The sequence below is a fragment of the Aulonocara stuartgranti genome (genome assembly GCF_965226115.1).
Source record: "Aulonocara stuartgranti genome assembly, chromosome: 7".
Lineage (NCBI taxonomy): Eukaryota > Metazoa > Chordata > Actinopteri > Cichliformes > Cichlidae > Aulonocara > Aulonocara stuartgranti.
In genome coordinates, this window is record NC_138945.1 from 16,787,279 (window position 1) to 16,809,144 (window position 21,866).

General features: G+C 39.6%; 2 protein-coding genes across 14 annotated transcripts in view; one reads left to right on the forward strand and one right to left on the reverse strand.

Moving 5' to 3' along the window:
* The window catches only part of LOC309711816 (uncharacterized protein), a 304,239-nt gene that overhangs the window by 106,736 nt on the left and 175,637 nt on the right, over positions 1-21,866 (reverse strand). The window lies entirely within an intron of this gene.
* Positions 1-21,866, forward strand: part of fnbp1b (formin binding protein 1b) — a 55,786-nt gene that overhangs the window by 15,135 nt on the left and 18,785 nt on the right. For 2 of the 13 annotated variants that reach the window (XM_082541165.1, XM_082541173.1), the window contains exons 1-8: positions 1,099-1,406; positions 2,952-3,067; positions 7,943-7,999; positions 8,339-8,486; positions 14,701-14,763; positions 15,977-16,081; positions 19,820-19,948; positions 20,509-20,655. In XM_082541165.1, the coding sequence (XP_082397291.1) occupies positions 1,356-1,406; positions 2,952-3,067; positions 7,943-7,999; positions 8,339-8,486; positions 14,701-14,763; positions 15,977-16,081; positions 19,820-19,948; positions 20,509-20,655 (816 nt within the window). In that variant the 5' untranslated portion in view covers positions 1,099-1,355. Of the gene's footprint in view, positions 1-1,098; positions 1,407-2,077; positions 2,196-2,951; positions 3,068-7,942; positions 8,000-8,338; positions 8,487-14,700; positions 14,764-15,976; positions 16,082-19,819; positions 19,949-20,508; positions 20,656-21,866 lie in introns of those variants that run through there. The other 11 variants (XM_082541174.1, XM_082541171.1, XM_082541175.1 and 8 more) reach the window with 10 other exon arrangements.

Below are 21,866 nucleotides of genomic sequence, written 5' to 3' on the forward strand. Positions count from 1 at the left end.
AAATGTTTTAGATCATCAAACAAATTAAATAAGATAACACAAATGTAAACAAAAGGTCTAATGTCACACTTTTTCACACAGGGCTATATAGGTTTGGATGTTTCTCTCCCTTAATAATAAACACATTCATAATGTAGCATAAGTGTATGCTTTAAAAACTTTTTTGTGGCTTACTAGTTCTTTAAATTGAATCAGCATCTTCAATGGTCTCATGGGATTAGCATCTCTGCTCATCACGTTGACATTGTGGTTTGAGCCATCATCTTGTGAATGCACATGCATAGTGGAAGTTTTAAAGTTTTTAATTGAGCAGTTCTATATATGCATGTTTTATGTTCCTCTATCCATTGAAATGAAAGTTATGCCTGAGTCTACATTCATATAAATAGAGCCTTCAAAATACCTGACCTTTTATTTGATGCCTGTCAAGTAGAGGTACTTACTTTGAAATATGTGGGGTCAAAACCTCCCAGCAGAAAGGTTTAAGTCTGCCCCACCTGATACGTTTGGGAAGTCAGTAACTCCAGTTTATCAATAAAACCAGCTTGAGATGCTCCTGTTGTTGAGATCATGGCATTACAATACAGGATTGAAAATGTGGTGTGACCTAATGATAAAGTATGAGTATATGCTTGTGTCTTACTTTCACATAATGCATTTCTTTCTTTGATCGCACTCTCTTCTAATTCATAATTTATTAATACACTTTTTCTCTTGTAGCCTGCAAATTGCTTGGTTGATGGCTTTTCCATTTTACTTCAGGAAGTGTCTCTTGATTCGTGATCTCAGAATGACTCATCATTATCATGGATCCATTTTTTTATTTATTTTTTTATTTTTTTAAATTAGATAAATGGTAAAGTGAACAAGGTGACAATGTTTACAAGACCCCAGCAATGTGGGCTAGTCCCTCTTGTAATTTTAATCCCCTCGCATATAATCCCGCCTCTTCTGCCATTTCCATTCTTTTCATGACCCCTCCCTCTTTTTTTCCGCTCTCTCTCACTGTCCTCTCTCATCCCACTTATTCCACCTTACGGCTGATGGAGCATTAAGCCTGAATGCTGTGGGCAGCCATAGCTTCAGATTCAGAGCGTGCACTTGAGTGAGCCACTGCTGCGCGAGTTCCTCCCCTGGTCTTTCACATTCTTGCTGTTTCTGGATAATCAGAACTGGCCAGTTTCTGTTGTTATTGTGTAGAAGTGGGGGTTCATTGTTCCCCATAACGTTACCCCTTTAACTGTGGATATCTAGAGCATGGTCTTGTGGATGCCCTCTCCAAATTAACCACAGCTTTTTGGTGCTCTAATTTGGAGGACATCGGATGGACATTTTCTGGATTTGGATATTTTTGAATGATTCCACGACGAGACACAGTGGATAAGATGGTGCCCCTACAAAAAAGGGTAATCTGAGTTATGTGTGCAGAGGAGGAGAGGAGGGTTTTGTGTGCATGATGTGGGTGCAGCTATGCGTGCTTATTGTTTTCTGTTTTGTGCCCTGAATGCTGGATGTCTGTAATAATTTTCATCATGAAGTAAATATTGTTAATTGCTTTAATTGGAACATGGCGTCTCAGAGTGAGCATGTGCTTGGGTGATAACAACAAGCAGTGGATGGGTGTCTGAAAGTTTAGACTTTAGGATTGATGAGGCAGAGTTTAATTTCAGTAAAAATGTGTAAATCTGTTGATTTCATCTTCTGCTGAGTGGCTCGTTGATGAGGAGTGATTGCTCATTGAAACTGACTAACAATGCAGAGTGCACCGCTACCCCTCACCCTCATCCTTCTCACTCCATTGTTTTTGCTTGAGTAGCAGTTAATTGTGTGAAGGCTTGTTCAAAGGTGTGCAAGAAATTTTGATCACCCTCTAGACAACATTTTGTGGCTTCAGTAAAGCTAGAAATATATTTTCCTGAAGTGTTTGAATATTTTGCACTTCTAACAAATAAGCCAGTTTAACACACCTTCTCATAGGCTACACTAAGCCTCTTAAACTTTTCATCACCACAACCACTTCCTGTGTCTAGGGTAAGAAAGCGCACTTTGTGGAGGATGTTCTAAAGTGCCCTGCATGGTTTGCGTTGAGAATTAGAAAGAACTTTTTGCACTGTGCTTAAGAGCAATTATCTGCACTCAGGAAGACTACCGACATGTTAGAAGAGAGGATGGGAGATTGTTGGAGCCGCACTAAGGTTGTCCGTGTCTTCTTTGTTGTTCACCTTTGGAATTATTTTGTAATTCTCTTGGAATTAAGCATACGATTGTTAGTGAAACTTTGCACGCATGTAAATCGATATTCCAGATGAAGGCTTTTCTTTTTTGAAGTGATGAATTTCAAGACGTGACCTCAGCCAACTAAAGGCTCATTTTTTCCTCACAAGTCATGAACGAATCATGAAGAATGAGTTCAGTCTGAACAGCTGTGTTTGGTTATCAGTAGTGAGGATTGCTGCTGCTGCTACTGCTGCTTGTTTTTACTATGAGCTCTACTTTTTCTCTGTGACAGACCACAATTTGAAATTAAATTAAGAGTAGCAAGGGGAAACTTGCTGGAAAATGACTCGGTGTCAGGAGGAAAGTTGCAGGCTTATTCCAGGAAACACGTCCTTTGAAGAGTTTAAATCACAATTTAGGTTGTTTGAGATCAATTACTGAGAACAAACCAATGCGTGGCCTGTGGGAAGCCAGATGAGCAGTAGTCTACAAACAGAAGTTAAATTTTAATAAACTTAATGATTAGTATGAGCAGTGCTCAACTGCAAAGGTAAAAATGCAAGTGGGCCAGAGTAAGTGAGCAAAAGATCGACAGTAGGTCCCTTGCAGTGCCGTCATTGAACTGATTGAATCGTTTGTAATGCTTAACTTTCTTATTACAATGTAAATGGCATTACAGAGTGCTTTATTTTCCTTCTTGAATGATGTAATCACCATCTTCTTCTTTTCTGCAGGATCAGTTTGACAACTTGGAAAAGCATACACAGTGGGGGATCGAGTTTGTGGAAAAGTACACCAAATTTGTCAAGGAGAGATCAGAAATTGAAACCAACTATGCAAAACAGATTAGGTGAGTATTTAAGTTTACTCAGAATCACATTGTGGGTTGCAGAAGCAGTTGTAATAATGGTGAATGTTTTCCTCTTGATGACATAGATAAAAAAGACACACACAGAAACAGACACTACAGCAGGATTTGACCTACCGAAGTGCCCTTGAGACTGAATCTTAAACACCACATTTTGAAGCTGACCTTGACCTCTGGCTTCCCATAGGAAGAGGAGACTAAATGAACAATCCCATGTGGGAAACCGTGCATTGGAATACAAGTTATCAAGAAATTCTCTTATTTTCACAGCAGTGTTGTTGTTTGCCTGCAAGGAAGCAGAATTACCTTATGTAACTGCAGAACCAAACATGCAAGCGGAAGAGGTTGTCTATTCCCCTCCATCCTTTTTGTCTGTGAAGAGTCTGTCTGCTGCTTTGCACTCTCTCCTGCGTGCTGTCTGATTGTGTTGCTAGCTTCAGTTTCAGGCAAGAGGAAGTCAGGTTGTGGGGGAAGGGGGTGAAGCTTGTGTTTCCATAGAGATTACTAGGTATCAGCATTATCAACCCCAGGTCTGACCCAGATTTTTTCCCCCCTCCAATCACAAGTGTTGGTCCCGCCCCCTCCACTGTGTTTTGCTGCAGTCACTTATTTTTTTCAGGGGAAGTAGTGGGAGTGTATTCGGTCCTGCATTGACAGGATGCGCTTCACAAGACCTCTTGCATCCATGCACAGTGGGAGATACCCCCCAAATCCACAATCCTCCTATTTAAAGAGGCCAGGCAATATGGCTAATGCTTTAAGTATTGACCCCCAACCCCCAGTTTCACAGAATCTAGCCACTACCATTCCAGTATTCACAATGAAGGCCTCTGTAACACGCCCTGTGATCCTGTATGCAGACCTTGCCATGCCTGTTTCTTGATAATTAAGTCAGCTTGAGATAATAGGACTATCTGTCTGTGTTTATATGCATGCATTACCTACATATCTCTGTATTCACTAACTTTTCAGACCTAAATACGGACACATGCAAACAGAGGTGTTTTTTTAATTGGTGCATATAGTTTTCCTAACTATTAATTTTGTTCTGTTCTTTTCTTTCTGCAAATCTGCTAAGTAATAATGTTGAACTTTAAGTATTTAAGGTCCTCTTTTATTGTCTGGATCATTTTAATGTAGGGCTGCTCGATTATGGCAAAAATGATAATCACGATTATTTTCACTGAAATTGAGATCACGATTATTTGACGATATTTATTTAACCCTTTAAGACCTACTATAGAACCAAGTCCACCAGAGCTTATATTATTTTTTTTATATGCTGTAGTGCCATTTGTGGGAGCATTTCAAGTTGCTATACATCAATACAACTGTTATAGCCCATATTTTAATAATATGTATGCATTAAGTCCATAGTAATTACATAAATTGCAAAAAAGTGCAATAAACTACAAAAAAAATTGAAAATCGCTTTTGTTTTGTTTACATATATTTCTACTTGGAGAAATTTAAGAGGTTTATCCCTCAAAACTTTAAATACAATAAAGTTGCAAAAAATAGTTTACAACAACAGGAAATTTATTTTGAGTGTCTTCATAGTTTTATTTTGGAGATACAGCAATTTTTATATACTGCAGGAAAAACAAAAAACAATCCTATGATGCAAATTTGCAAAGAAAACAGCATGTGCATCATTTCACTGTGGGAAGTGTTACGAACAGCTGATAGGAACGGCAAAACGTGTTTCTGGAATATTATGTTTTTGTTCCTGCAAGCGCTTTTTATGCAATTTTTGCAAAGCTATATGTGGAACGAAACCGTGACCGAGGACAAGCTGATGGCATAAGATGTAAGTACAACTCCTCCGGTTTCATATGCAAAACAAATTATTGCGCTAGCTTACACGGTTCAGGTTCTACAGGGATTTAACAATAGTTACGCAAAACGGAGCGTGCTGCTCTGACCGGCTTTAAAGGGTTAACAATGACTTTAAAAAAATAATATAAAATAGTGTGCAACACCACTGAAGTTTTTTTTTTTTAAACTCTCTTTTCAACCAACGGCAGTCACTCTCCAAATAACTTCTGCTTAGCTTTCCGAGCTTCCCTCGGGTCCTCTTAATCAGCGGTCTCCAACCTTTTTTGCGCCACGGACCGGTTTATGCCCGACAATATTTTCACGGACCGGCCTTTAAGGTGTCGCGGATAAATGAGGGAGGGGCTAATAATCGGCTCAGTCATTTTTAATGATCGTTGAAAGCCCAGATCGTAATCGTGATTAAAATTCGATTAATTGAGCAGCCCTATTTTAATGGCATGTAAAATACATTGCCTCAGTTAAATAAAATTAGTTAAATTAAAGCACCGCATTAGTAAAATAAGGTGGACCTAAGGTGGGCTTGTATGTAAACAAATATAGATATCCAATAATTCTGTTAGTTACTAGCATCTGTCACTGTGTGTTCCGCTCATCTAGCTATAGTAGGTTTATTGACCTGGAGGCTCTCCAGATGGTCCGAATGTTTTCAGGGCTTACTGTTATCTAGCATACACATATACACACAGATATATGTGCATATCGACATGCTTGACAGAAAAGCTAAAATGAGATAGTTAGGACATTAAGACAGAGGTTTTGCGACTCATTGAGTTTTCTATTGTTTTCAACACACTGGTTCTTTGTTGTGGTGCTACTTGGCCATACCTCAGGACTAATTACCCTCTGTAATCAACTTGATTTGTGACATCAGGTATAATCTATTGGGCACACTCATGCTAAAAAAAATGCAGAGCTCTTAAATCTAATAAACTAATGGAACTAATCCTTTGATCTAGTCCTCCTTTCTCTCAGCTGTGTTGCTGGGCAGATTTTTCAGGCTCAGAGGTAACGTCTTTCATCACAGTAGACAACTTGATAAGTCACAACAGGAAATGCACAGGTGTATTTAAAGACATTGCTTAACCTTGTGCAAGTTTATAGTTATGGTTTAACTTGCTGGGTTGCATATGAATCAGTTTTTTAATTTAAAAAAAAAAAAACGAATTCAAATAATTCTTTGTTCACCCAGACCAGATGTTATATCTGGGTGAACAAAGACTCACATTTTATATTCCTCTAGGCCAAAGGATTAAGAGAGAAAATGTTTGTCAGATCAATAAGCCTGCAGAAATGGGCCAATTATGGGGGAGGAATCATCAATAAGTGAGGCCACAGTTTTAACACAGTTGCAACAAATGCTTCGTGAAACATATGAAATACTTTGCTTTTCTAAAGAACTGAATGCCATGTATGACTATAAATCTACTTTACACCATTTCATCACCATACCAACCACACTGCACCAATCCATGAATAATCCTCTTTCCCTGAATTGGTGTAAACATGCACAATGCTTCAGTGTAGTCATTGCAGGGGCAGTGCATTAATGCCCCACCCTCCTCTCCCCTAGAGTCCAGTCTGGAGTAATCCAAATCAAAGTGGGAATAAAATCTTGCTGAAAACACACTGGTAGAGGGAGAAAATGTTATCAACTGCTTCAGAGATTTTGCCTCAGTAACGGTACAGAAAAATATGGAGACATATCCTCTTAAGTTGCCCCAAACCCCATTTAACCATCCTCATTTAAAGCTAGTTGTTACCCTAGTTTCAACACATTTGCTAAATATGTTGCTGAGTTGAGTGGGACACATACAGTCTGACACGTGGCTTCTGGCTGTGAGTGAATGAATGAGTGAGTGGGAGCTAGGGCTATAATTAGAGGTTGGGTGAAAAGGAGAGAGAGATAGGCACATAGATCTGCCTAGCAACAGTGCAAACACCACTGGAAAGTCGTGTGGGGGATGTGGGTATGAGGGAGCTGGATGGAGTTCATGCAGACCCACATTATATCTTTCTTAATACATTTATTATTTATTTCGGCATGAATTAAGCAAGCTCTTGTGCAAGCTGAGGCATTTAGGTCCCATCACTGAACAAACTGCTGGAATCCCAGATCAAACACAGTCACCAATGACTGTAATCAGCTCTTTGCATCAGTTTACATTGACATGGTGTAATAATTTGGACAATAATGCCACCAAAGGTTCATGACATTAGACTGGAAAATTTCACTTTCTCCTTTTCATGTCTTTTCTCTGTATGAGTTAACAAATTTGTGGCTTTTTCATTTTGGTATGTCTTTTTTTTGTTAGTCCACAGCTTGGATATGCATTTTTAATTCGACAACAGTTCCTCTAAATTAGACAAAGGATCCTAAAGTGCAAGCACAAAGTGTACTCAAATCTTTCAGAACATTGAGTATGTTATTATGATTTGGTGACAGAGTCCCAGTTGGCTGATAATGAGTCTGGCACAGTGTCTTTATGAAACGAGTGACATGATGTACTGTAGCCTGCAATGCATCACGTTGCTGGGCTGCATGAAAGACAGTGATAAATGCTGCTGTAATGACATTAAAGGTTGTTATTTGTGTTCCACACACAAAACTAACCATGCATCTATAGTTACAACCATGTTTTATTTCATCTTTACACATCCCTGTTCACTATATGTCTCATTTTCCCTCCCCCTCTCGGCCCTGCTCTAGTCACGTACTGCTAACATACAGCCAGAGTCAAAACAAGGGTAATGGCTGCTTTAGAACAGCTTTATTCTGGTGACTGGCTCTGCATGCATGCTCCTTAAGGGCAATGATTTATGACATGAAGAGAGAGACCATAGCAGCAGGAGCAGAAAGCACTCTGCTGGATTGAATGGTGTACTTGAATGATCCTTTGGCAGGTCCATAAGGGCAGTGTCAGGGAAATATAATGGCAGGGGTGCACTACTGGTCTGAAGATAGGGCTCTTTGTAAGAGTTCCAGTAAGGAATATCTGACTGGAATCTTTTTCTTTACAGGAATCTATCAAAGAAATATCAGCCCAAGAAGAACTCCAAAGAAGAAGAAGAGAGCAAGTAAGTTAAATGATGCTGCATACGAGGTAAAAGGAATGCTGTGAAATTTTGAGGTGGAGAGAAGAGCCAGCAATTTTTTAATGAGTAGAAATCACTGGAAACATTTAATAGAAATATATAAAGTCATAAAGCATCATTTAAATGGGGATTTGTTATGTTTTTGCTGTAGTCTTGTATATAATTGGCAGATATGAGAGTGGTATCCTCTCATTATCTCTGTATTTAAAAACATTTAACTATTCCTTTACTTGTTCTCACAGAGGTCGTTTTCTTTCAAAAATGAGCCATGTTTTTGGTAGCCATGTCTTTCCTCTGACTTCATTTCCTGTGGCCCACTAGGTACACCTTCTGTCGAGCCTTCCTAACAACACTGAACGAGTTAAATGATTACGCAGGTCAACACGAAGTTATTTCTGAGAACCTGACATCTCTTATCATCACCGAACTTGCGCGCTACCTACAAGAACTCAAGACTGAGAGAAAATCGGTGAGAGCTTTTGATATCAGATCTTTGGTTATTTTCTTTTTCTCGGTATTTGATTTCTGTTTCTTCTATTCCTCTGTTCCTATGCCATAAAAAACAAACTTTGACTTCAGACAATAGGATATGTTTAAGGAAAACAGACACAATGGGCTTTTTAACAGTGCTTCCCCTTTGCATGTTCTGTTCTCCATGAACCGAGGTCATCCCAGAGTAAATATAGATACACCCAAAGGCTCACCAGAAGAGCAAAACGTGACTGAGTGAGTCCTTTTTATGGAACACAGTCTTCGTCTCTCTGTCATTACACACTTATTCCTTCTTTTAAACCAACTAAATATCGGTACACCACATGCTATTCTTAAACATTTAAATCACTTTTATCATTACCATTATAAAGTGATTAGAAAGAGTGGTGCACTTGCATTGTGTGATGCATAGAAATCAAAGAGTGGTGGAAGAGCAGAAAGCGAGAGAGAGGATGAGACCTAGCCACCTGGGAAAGTGTTCTGAAAATCTTTCATGAGCTCTTTTGTCTTGGAAGTCCTGCTGGGGGAACTGGAGTGGAAACCCAAAACCAGAGTGCTGCTCAAAGGCTCAGTGACCTTTTTTTAGATTGCGTTTTCATTCGCACAGGCACAGACATCAAGGCTCCTACATTTAGTCTAATGCAGGCCATTTACATTTAGTCTATGGACCACATCATTAGTGATCATAATGAATTTTAAGCTAAGTTTTAGATGGAGATGCTACAGAAAAAAACGGGAATTTCCCATATTTGCAAAGAGAAATCACACACCCCCAATTCATTTTTTACTTTGGTTTAGCCTGCTTCATACAGCAAAGATCACATACAGACTTCAGATTTGTCTCTTGTTGTAAAGGTTGATTAGAGAGACTCCTGCTGCTCGCAGGCTGCAGAATGTCACTTTGACCCCACTGTTCCTTCTCATTTCTCTGCACAGTTCCTCTTTTTCTACTCTATTTAATTCTTAAATATATCTGTTTGTCCCTTTTTGACCCTTTCTCATCCTTTTTACCCATTCTTTTCTTTAGTCATGTGTCTTGACTAAAGAAGCCTAAAGCAGTATATCTTCAGTTAGCTAGTACTGGGGGTTCCCCTTCATAGCATAGCCATAAAACAAGTTTAGTCTAACATTTAGTCTAACATTTTATGGCTATGCTATGTTATAGCATAGCCATAAAACAAGTTTTATGGCTATGCTATATCCCCTGTCCAGATCAGATAGCTTGTTCTGTACAGAGGATCATTTCATCTAAATTCATTGGGTTTCTCATGTTTTGTACAGTGTCCTTGTGGAGTAAATTTAACCTGTTAAGCTTTCAGTCATTTAAATGATTTTGCATTGAGATTCAAAAGCACATTCATACAACTCCTGAGTACTGGGGTGTGACTTTGGCTTATTTTAAGTGTTGAAAAGCCTGCTGACAAAAGCAAATTTCCAGCTATAGAAAAACATAGCACTACCAGAGAAAGTGATATATTGGGTGTTGTTTGTAAAGCCCCCAGCTTCCTATCATCCACTTTTCCCCCCTTATTTCTAAGCACTACTCAGTGTCCCCTCTGCAGCATTTTGTTTGTGTTAGACAAAGCCGTGTAGGCAGACCCAGACAGTGGGATTAGAGGCTGAAGCTGGCCCCTCCAGGGTTTATAGGAAGCTTATTGCGCAGGTAAAAGCCACATTACAAACCCGGAAATGAAAAAAAAAAACCTCATTAAGTTCTCATATGGACTTGTTTTGTAACTTTCTACACTTCCCCTTTGCTGTCTTCTTGAGTGAATCGCTTGCTAAACTCAGCTCGGGGTGGCATAAGAGGTGGCCAGCAGTGTTCTCCTAAAAGGTTTAACATAGCAAATCTATGTGTTTTTACAAAGGTAGAATCACATTTTATATGCTGGACTAAAGCTGTTGTAAGCACAGTAAGAAATATTTTAAATATTTCACAGTTGTGACAACATACTTTCTTGTTTTTGCATTGCTTAATGTCTTAAAGTGTAATATGAAATGTTGAAGAGGGGGCAGGGTTAATATGGGATGAAGGCTCTTTAAGTCTCACTGGACTGTTTGTGCTGAGGAATCATAATAAGGTGTTCAGTCAGCATACTGCTGTCCTTACCGGGTCTCTGACCACAAGGCTTAACTGGCCTCTCTAATGAAGACTGCCGAAGACCCTTAGACTGTGCAAGACTTCCTATAACTCATCATAGGTTCCCTTTTTTATATAAGTATGTGACATATTCAGCCAGGTAGAAAATTTAAAAAAAGAAAGACACTAGCTCATTTAGCTGCAAAGACCAGAAAAAAATGCATTGCATTTAGTGGAAAAGCAATAGATACTAGGTGCTTTTGTGCCAGAAAATATCATCCTTGTTGTTCTCGTTGAGGCAGGCAAGAAAGAGAAACCATGGTAAAAACAGTGCATCACTCTGGGCTGTCCTCAAATGCCTTCTTGTGTTGAGTGGAAAAGCAAATAGGAAGGTGAGAGGGAGAATTGATCGTTGGCTCTTCCAGTAGTCTCTGCATGCATATATCAATCCAGAATGACTTCAGTATAAACAAACGCTGCAGTACCACTAGGTTTGAACTGTTGCCTAATGGATTCGACATGAGGAGAAACGTCCCAGTGGAGCTTTCATAGGGTTTAATCATCTCTGTCGTCTCTAGAAGTCCACACAACCTGTGGCTATTTCCAGTACCTAATGATTATATGCATGCTGACAGCTGTATGAGGCTGCAGGTTCACATTCCTATGACCCAAGTCAAGTCAATGAATGAGTAATATATCAGTTAACTGCTGCATATGCACAGATGTGCACGTGCACATCTTGACTCAAGTGAGCTTAAAGATGCACATGCTAAGCAGTAAAGAGGTTTTCTCTTTTACGTGTCAGAGAATACAGATTTTTACAGTGGATAAGGCAGCTTGTGAGTGCACATCACACTCAGCTCAGCCTGGAAAAGGATGCCAGTAAAAAGAGGCATGTAAGGATCATGGTTGTGAAAACCCAAATCTCTGTCCTTAGATGCCTCGTATCTTTGTCATGTGCTATGGTACCTGGATGGTATTAGAGAATCTGTGTCGCAGCATGAGGAATTCCTTTATTTATGAAGGATGTGTCACAGTCATGAAAAAGCATGCCTACTTTCCATTATTAAGTGAATATTCAACTTTGATCTTTGATTTCATATTATTATTATCTAATCCCACTTTTATTAAACTTTAACCTCCTAAGACTCGAACTCTTTCATGTCATGCATTTTTAATTTCTCTTTGCTATTTGGGCTGATTGGGACCTGATGAATGTAAAAACCAAGAATTACCAGATTTTATTTGAATTTTTACCAGATTTTTGTTACTGAAAGAAATGAGATCCACATATGAGGACGTTTATTTTAAAATTTTATAGAACAGTGGCAGTATACTGTCCTCGTAAGTGAATATCAGGCCCTTGTAGAGCAAAATTTAGTATTTTGGTCTAGACAACCAAAAATGTGATGTTCACATATGTGGACTCCAGGTCCTAGGAGGTTAAATATGAATGCAGCAAAAGGATGAATTCTGGGTCAAGAATTTTTTAGGCCTTTTTCTCTCACTTGTTCTGGTAATGGAAATGGCTTGAGGTCACTGAACTGCTCTCAAATGTCACTGCAGTCACATGCTCTTATTGATTAGCATGAATGGAAAAAAGATGACATGCTCATTGAGTTCTGAATGGGCTACGAGGGATATTTGTATCACCAGGGTCTGTTAATTTAAACACTGAGAAACCAGTACGGCAGAGCATCTGCTCTGATCGCTGTATATGTGCCGTCCCAGGTGGCTGATGGCTCTTTTTATTGTGTTTGAAAGTAAAACTGCCTCATTTGTCCCTGTAGTCAGTAAATCTTCATCCTCCAGCAGATCTTGTAAACCTGATGGAGCTGTTTATCGCAGTTTGTTTATCTCCATAGATATTTGTTTTTTTTTAAAACTAGATGATGTGCAGATTTCTTTTTTATAAATGTGGTTATAGAGGTAAATATTTGGTTGAACGAATTCTCCATAGTAACAGTGATGTCATACGGTCTGTGAGCTTGTGTTGTGTGGAGAGGCTTCACATTCACTTATCAATTACCAAGAATTACTTTCAGAGTACATCATTGAAAAGTTGGTGTTATTAAACAGTCACCTGCAGGTCCTGGTTAGCAGATTTTTTATTTTTTTTTGGCTAGTTAAATGTTGCATTGTTGGGAGCTGACTTTAGCAGTTCCACAGTGTCCTGTTTTTTCTTTTTGTAACGCTCAAATACTTCCTCTGAAACACTGGAACACTTCCTTATTTTACTCAGCTTCCCTCGAAACTTTGGGAAATGGGAAGTGTGAATGCCTGAGGTACACCAGGTTGCATTCTCACTTACTACTCTCATGTCATTCAAGTAAGATGAACTTTTAAGCCTCCTGCATCATTTGTAATTTCACATCTCTTGCTTATTTAATCAGAATACCAACTTCCTTGTGCTTCCCAAGCACTGAAATACCAGCAGCGTACAAACAGCAGCTTTCTGTTCTTTACAATAGCCTGGGTCCGTTATTGAATAGCAGCATCGATATTCAACTCAGCTACTGGTCCCAGCTTCCGCAGTCTGCGTTACTATGGGATACCGCATTAATAGTCAAGTCCCTGTGCCATTTTCATTTGATTCTTTTTGAAGTCCTGTGCAGATTAATCTTTCTGTCAGCAGTTAAAGAAGTATTTGCATGCTTTATAGCTAATCGCAATCTATTAAAAAAGAAAAAGTTTAGATTGTACCCGTGTGTTTGCAGTTCCAGGGGATTTGGCTGTGATCCACACAGAGAGCTGTAGAGGGATGTGCTCTGTCGTCGGGCCAAGTGCACGTTAGTAGGCTAAGCGAGGCCATGTACAAAAAGCACAGCGTATTTGCTGTACAAGTTTAGACTAGCAGCTGCCACCTAGTCCTCTCCAATATGCTACAGTTGACATTGCCAAAATCCTTCATTGTGTGTTTGCCTCTAAATAGTTTCTATCATTTAATTCATGCCTTGTTCTCTGTAAATTTCTATTTTATGTTGCTTCAGCTGCTATTATAGAACTTCATCAGTTAGCCTTTATCTGTTTCTTATTCTGCCCACTTTGCTCTGGCTGTTACTATCATGTTTATTAATACAGTTTTTTTTTGGGAAAGTACAAACTTTACCTGGTAATGGCTCTAAAACAGTTAGGGGAATACCAACATGATTACTGCTTAGTCAGACATCAGAGCTGTCACACAGAGAAAAGGGGGATCATCAGACTAATCATTAATAGTGACTTATGTATGTATGTATGTATGTATGTATATATATGTATATATTGTAATATTCTTAGTTAGCGTATTGTCTGTCTTGTCTTAATGTTGGTTTAAAATGGAGCACTGTAACAAAAAATAATTTCCCCCAGGGATCAATAAAGTATTCTGATTCTGATTCTGATTCTGATTGTAGGTCACAGTATTGCAGTGTTTGACCAACAGAATTTCCCTCATCCAACAGTAGATTCATGCTTTTAGTAGTTTCTTTCAACACGCTTTCTAATAAGCTGTTTATAACTTCTTGGTCTTATGGATATATTTTTTTAACTATTTCTGGTAAGAAAAAAGTAGGATTTAGTAAGTTTTATCAAATAATATGCATTCTGTATTTGCGTGACCCTCAACAGAGAGCAGAGAGGACTGCTTTTTAAAAACAGAAACCTTTGGTGCACAGCTCTGCTATGAGCATGGTGCTTTGTGAAGACAACTCTGTGTACAGTATCTTTGACTGGTTTTAATGATTTTACTGTTAACCTGTTTTTGTCACTGTTACACACTTTCTCTGGAGCTGTGTTGGTACCCCTGTGGTGAGCCTGTGGTTAATCTTTCATCAAACAGACTTTTAGCCTCCTGCTCAAGCTTGAATATATCTCTGAGCACTAAGCTCGTGGGTTCTATGGTCGTAATTTTTAGAGTATGTACAATACAGTGTCTATTTGAATTTGCACAGTTGACACTAATACTTCACTGTCACAGTGTAGGAACTATTCATAGTGGTTAATGATTACCTCATCTAATTTGTAAACCCTACTATATCAAAGACATGTTCATCTGATTTTAAATCCCTTGAGCTCATAAATAATATGAGAGAAATTAACAATTCTGTACTTTTTCTGTTTTCTCTTGCAGCACTTCCATGATGGGCGTAAGGCACAGCAGCACATTGAAAGCTCGTGGAAACAGCTGGAAGCGGTAAGTGAACCTATTTACGTGCAGTTCCACAGTTGTGCACTAGTTGCAACAAATACATACTGAGCTTGCATCATTTGCAACTATAACATTATGAAATTATAAATGACTAAAATAAACCATTTTTTCTGGATCGCTTGTCAGTTTCTCTTGGCTTGGGAGCCAGAGGCACTTCAGATTTTCGTGGCAGCCTAACCCAACCTAGAAATGAGTGTAATACAAGGTGAAAAAAACAAACAAACAAAAGCAATACTTCTTTGAACAAACAAATATCTGTTTCTTTATGAAGGATTTGCTCCAGGCATTTTAGATCATTCGAGTTATTTCCCAGGTGAAGAGTTGCTACCAGTCAGCAGTAATAAAGTAAAATATATAAAGCACATCATTATCAAAAACTGCCAGACATGAGGTGTTAGTGGGAAAAATGTAAATCAGCAGAGGTCCTTGTACAGAAAAACCTCCTGTTATGTCCTAAAATCTCAGTGTACATTTTCTTTTACATGCAGTGAGGGGGACAGAAGTCACACACTGTAAATAATAATAATGACATCAGATGAATTGATTGATACACACACTGCCTGAGGTGCACCTAGTACTGAAGACTGAAACACTGAAGTATAATGTAAATATCAGCTGCTGGCAAGATTTTAAGTACATTGTTTCTCGTGCTGAAAAAGTGCAGGTCCAGGATTTCTGTTTGTATTTGTAGTAAAGAAGCTCGAAGAGAAATTGCACAGAACACTACTTCTTATCTCTGGCTGGCCCCTTTGACGGGGGAGAGAAAGCGTGTGAGAGAGATGCCTTGTCCTTCTCAAACTTCTCTGTGCACTCAATGGATACCATTGTATGTGAGGCAGATAGGCATAGTTCAGAGTGCACACTAGCCCAACAAACACTGATTGTTCAGTTAGAGGGGTCGAAAGAGGGTTGGATGAATGCTTGTTTTTCTGTACACAAATGACCACTATGAACATTTGTTTAATCTGCAGACTGCAGACTTTAACAAACCCTGTTCCTGTGTCAGTTGACATAAACTGACCTCTGCTGCACACAACGCCAGGCCTTAAATGTATTTGACGTACACGTACACATTATGACGTCCATTACTGTGCTTATTTAAAAGTCAAGTAATATAGCGTTCTGCTATAGCTCGTGGCAGGAATTGACTGATGTAATGTGTGTGATCTCATTAAATCATTAAACCCTCTTATTTCAGAGTAAAAAACGGTTTGAGAGGGAGTGTAAAGAGGCAGAAAGAGCACAGCAGTACTTTGAGAAGATGGATGCTGACATTAACGTGACTAAGGCTGACGTGGAAAAGGTATGTGTTGTGTCACCTCATATCCAATGAGCTTGCCCTGTACCCTTCATGCTTAACACGACTGCCTGGGCTTCTCACCCTCCCACCTAGCAACCTTTTTGTCACGATTTTCTTTTCCACGTATTCCCCCTTTTATGCCCCGATCCTGAGTCCTCGTTCCAATGAGCCTAAAAGACAGCAAAGACTGACTGATGACGTTCTTGATGCCAGGAACTGTGCGAAGAAGCTGGCATTGTCCCAGCAGCACAGTGATCTGCTGCTAAACAAAGCTGATAGCAGCAACAAGTCTGGATTATCTATGTAGAACAGCCACCAAACATCTTTGTTTAGTATAAAAAGGTTTGGTTCTCTTATGTGTCTTTCGGTTTATACATGTAGGTTTGTTTTTACTTTTTGACTGTGAAAAACTAAATAAGTAGTGTGCTGTTTTAGAGATTATATGTCCTGTTCAATAAATCATCACAAGGCGCAATCATCCGATTCTCAGAACTTGCAGCCCACAGTCTCCTGGGCCCGTAGCTGATGTCATTTCCTGTTGTCATGACCAATTAAAAGAGCCCTCAAAATCTCAGACCCACACAGCTCCCACGCCCGCAAGGCATCATGGGTCAGCAGCGCATGTTCCTGCTGCTCATCAGCTGTTGGAGCAGAGCTGAGGCTCACAGTTGACACAGTTCAGACCTGATTATTATGCAAATATAGGCTGGAATAAAGAGCCTTTCTACACTCTGGACATGCAGCCAGAGAACTACAGTCATCTTAAGAGAGCACTGAACTCAGCTGGAAAGACAGCAGCTCAAGAATCTATTGTTGAAGCAGGAGTTGCTTCAACAACTCATATCAGAGTTATGTTTATTATCACACAACATTCATAAATTGCACATGATATCAGCAAATGAAACGATCATTTGATTTTCACTTTATTTGAGTTCAGCCTGTTTGTAAAGTGGGGACATAAACTGTGTCATAGTATGCCAGATTCTTCACAAAATAGTCTTAATCTTACATTATAGGTACATATGCAAGCAATGTTCATGAACAGTGTATGAACCGTAGTTAACTTGACAAGCCCATTAAAACCACTGATATTGCCCTTTTATTTAAATACATCTCTCACATTACATATCATTTAATTGTGCTTTAGTCCTCTCCTAGTCCTTCTCCTTTGGATCATTTGGGTGAACTTGGCTTGCTTTTTTACTTCATCTTTCAGGAAAACCTGAAAGATGATCTTGTCAGCGTCTTTCTATAACAGGTACTTTTCTTCCAAAAAGTACAAAAAAGCAGAGCTTAGTGTTCTTATTAAGATATAGAGTATAGCCACTTAGACACTTGCGTTATTACATTTGCTGCAAAATACATGCACAGTTTAAAGGTACCCAGATGAAATGTCACAACCACAGCTTAGTTTGCATTTTAGTCATAGTGAAAAATGTTGCTCCATGAGGAGGTTTGGGGTGAACAGATAGGTGGTGGCATGGTGGTAGGAAAAGCAGAGAAAGAGTCATGTATATTTTGACCTGTCCAAATCAGTATTTTCCAGCTAAGTTGGCTAAATATTTAACAGAGATGTATTTTGAAAGTTCACTTCAACTAGATGCTTTTGTCGGTCATGCAGTGCCCTTAATGCAAAAGAGCTGCTGTTTGTCGAGCTGGAGTTTTGTGGTTTTAAGCACAGCTGGAGCAAACCTCTAAGTGTTCTCTCTCCACCTCTGGCAAACAAATCCCTTAATTAGGGGTTTGGATTTGCAGCCCAGATATCCACAAACACAGTTACGGTTCTTTGAGGGACCCCTGGCCCTCACACACACTGACAGACTTCCCTGTTGTGGATTCTCCGTCATAAAGTATAGGGACACAACATATTGCCTTCCTCTCAACTGTTCAGCCTCTACCAGTAGCGGAGAACAGCAGCTTAAAATCCCACTACTTTAGTGGTGATCGTGTTTGTTTATTCTGATACCAGCTTCCTTTTTTAGCGATGATTCTCGAGGTGGTGCAGGAAGTGCATCTATAGCAACTTCTTGTTTAGCTAGAAACAGCTAATAATTCTTTTGTGTGTATGTGTGTGTTTGTAAATTTATTTTATGCCATGCCTTGAAGCGAAGTTTCCATAAGGTAGGTCCAGCGAGCAGAGAACCCGTATCTGTCGGAACACACACTGTCTCGACTTGTGTCTCGATATACACACGGTCTCCTGTAGAGTCTGACACATAGCCTCAACCAGGTCTGTTACCACGCCCTGTCCTGTCTGACTGTGGCTTATCGCGCTGTCTGCTGCTGTACACTTTCCCACTCTTGATTTTTATGTGTAAGAAATATGAGAGAAAGGCTGATTATGCTAAGTCAAACCTTTATAAACATTCATGCAGTTTGTGTTCCACATCCTCATTATTTCATCAAACTCTTCTTTAAAATCCACATTTGACAGCTAGATAAATAACTTGAAATGTGTAAATATGTATTTATACCCATTAGTGACAGCTAGTAAAACAGGTAATTTCCAGAAAATGACAACAGGATGTGATGTGGCTGCAGGCACAGCAACTCGTTTTGAAGCACTGGCAAAGTTACCATGGTGATAGCGCGTACCCTCATTATTTCTAAACACATTCAGTACACTTTGCATGCACCTACACTTGCAAAGCACATACGCTAAATGCATGCTCACATGCTGGCGTTTAGAATTTAAACAGCTGGACTTCTCCATGTGCTTTTTAGCTTTTCTCTAGATTTCACGTTCCTTGTCTTTCGTAGGCTGTGTGACTCACAGCCAATCATTTTCCACTGAGGTATCATTTGTCATCCCTCATGTGCTGGAAATAATGTACCTTTGTATCTGACGTGTGTCTCGATGTACTCTGTGTGTGTGTGTGTGTGTGTGTGTGTGTGTGTGTGTGTGTGTGTGTGTGTGTGTGTGTGTGAGTAAATGAGTCAGTGAGTTAGAGATACTCTGCTCTTGCTCTTAGTTCGGTGTGTAGGTGAAAACTGGATGAGGTCCTTTAAATGTTTCCTCTTCACTATGAGAGATCAGGGTTATGTTTCCTTGGCTGGCTCATACAGTTATACAGCTGCTCTTTTTTCTGTGTAGCCTTCAGCAGATTAAATGCTGATCACAATCACAGGTTCATGAGGTAACTCTTTGTTACAGATGACCCATTGAAATCAGTATTTATGTGAGGACGGCCTTAGGTCTGATGGAAAGAGGAAACAGATAGGAGTACTTAGCTGCACGCAACACTAACGCACATACACACAACCCGCACAGGCTGTCTAGCTGAGATAATCTCATCTCCATCTGCTTAGATTCGTAATAGGCCTCTCCTGCAGCATTTCTGACTGCCTTCCTTCCTTCCCTTAGACTAGCTTAAAATAATCAACATTATCGACAGCAGAGGCAGGCCAGACGGGGCGGACAGAGAAAATCCAAATCCCTCCATTCTGCAGCCTGTGCAGGCTGTTGTCGTCTTCTTTATTTGTTTGTTCTGCCCTACATATAATCTAATGCCAAAGGCTGTTGCTGCTTCACAACTCTGAATTGCACCTTTAGATATGCATTCACAAGCTCTCTGTGAATATGTGTGTACATATGCATGAGTGCTCATATACACAAATAGTTGACTCATTTAGGTTTTTATGCTCTGGCTGTGTCTGTGGTCTGTTTTCATCAGGGGACACGAGGTTAGTGAAGAGAATGTGGTTGTGATATATGTGCTTGTGTGTGTGTTTTTTCTTCAGGCACGACAGCAAGCTCAGATGAGGCACCAGATGGCTAGTGACAGTAAGAGCGAATACGCCGCCTACCTGGAGAAGTTCAACAAGGAACAGAATGAACATTACTATACAATTATTCCCAACATATTCCAGGTACATACAACAGCTCTGCAGTGTATGATTTACCTCAGCCGATTTGTCATAAAGCTGGTTTTGGTTCATCAGTGTCACCATTAAATAGAAATTATTTACTCTTCCCACGTGAGAATATTAACACCTCCAAAATTATTGCATTTTTTTCTGTTTTTTCTGTTTTTTCTCACGTAACCAATGATTGCACAGTAATGCACTTTTATCTTGTGAATTCAAAGCTGTTTGCAACTCGCTACACTCAACCCCCCCTGCAGGTCTGTTGCTAAAATTACATTTTTGTCATGCAGGAAACACTGACAGAAGCAAGCAGTCCTTATTTTAAGTGCAGTTATTTTTGTCTTATCTTCATCTTACAGTTACAAAGTTTGTGACTTTGAATTCACTGTTTTGTAAAGTTCATGATTTTTGAGCGCTCCCATTTCCAGTGTTGTTTGGTCTGACCATCAAAGACAGCATCAAAAGACAGCACTTTGAGATAGATTAAAGGGTTTTTGATTTTTTCCAGTCAAACTCTACCCACACTTTTGTTTATGTATAAATATGCTTGTATCGAACTGTAGAAACTTCAAGACATGGAGGAGAAAAGAATTGAGAGGATATCAGTGTGCATGAAGACATTTGCAGACGTGGATCGCCAGGTGCTGCCCATTGTGGGAAAATGTTTAGATGGCATGACAAATGCTGCCGAGTCCATTGAGCCCAAGGCTGTGAGTATCTGTCTATTTATCCATTTAGTCAATTATTTCCTTGTGGTAACAATACTAATTGGCAATAAATCCTATAACCTTGAAAAGCCTGTGTATTTCCCCTTAAATGGTGCCACAATAGTAAGGAAAATGCATTTGTGGGTTGAGTATCGGAGAATGTGGGTTTTGCTAATGAAAAACTTGGAAGATCTTTTGGATGACTGAAGTCTAAAGAAACAAAACATACTGGCAATTAAACAATTTCTTCATTTAACAAACAGGGCCTCGGTAGCATGTGGAAGAAGCATATACAGCATATACAGCTGCTCTACAGCCTCTCTCTGTATATATTATAATATCTGGGTGGTCTTTATCCTTCAAACTTGGGTCCAGCTTGGGGGTTACTGCTCCATTACCATGGAGACCACTCTTACCTTCATCCTGCACATCTTCTCTAGCTCCTCTCTCAGCCTTTGTTACTTCTTGAGCTTGCTGTGTTCCTTCTTCCAGATGTTGCTATCACTCGGTATAGCTGTATCTGTCACTACAGTCGTCCTCTCTGCTTGTCCACCACTGCTATGTCCAGTTGGTTAGCCATCACCAGTTTGTCTGTCTGTATCTGGAAGTCCCACAGAGTTTTAGCGTACTCTGGGGGCCTGGGGGGGGTTATCCCATTTTCATCTTGAGACTTCCAGGCTATACTCAGCAGAGATGTTCCTGTATACTATGCCAGAAAATTGGTTATGGCATTCCATATACGCCCTGCCTGTTAGCATCTTGAACCCCTACTATTATATGTTGGATTGTCTCAGGAGCACCTCTGCACAGTCTGCACCTAGTGTCTTGCCAGCTATATATGTATACTATATACATGTACCTCTTAACCAGGTCTTGGTTAACCCATCACTGTATGGGGGTTATTACTCAATCAGCCAGTCTATCACTGACAACCCACACAATCCCAATTATGCTTTCACTTAAACAACAAGTAGTTGAAGTCTTGGGGGACTTGTTAAAAGGTGAAAACACCTCGCCTCTCCAAACAAAGTGGGAGGACCTTGTCGTAAATAGAAAAGCTGTACAAGCTTATTCAATTACTATAGTCCCCTCTTACAGTAAGGAAAATTAGTGACATACATTTCTTTAGCTTGTATGTCACTAATTCTTTAGCTTTCTGTGTTAAAAATACTCCTCCTTAAAGGGGTATTACGCTGATATTAGACAGAAAATTC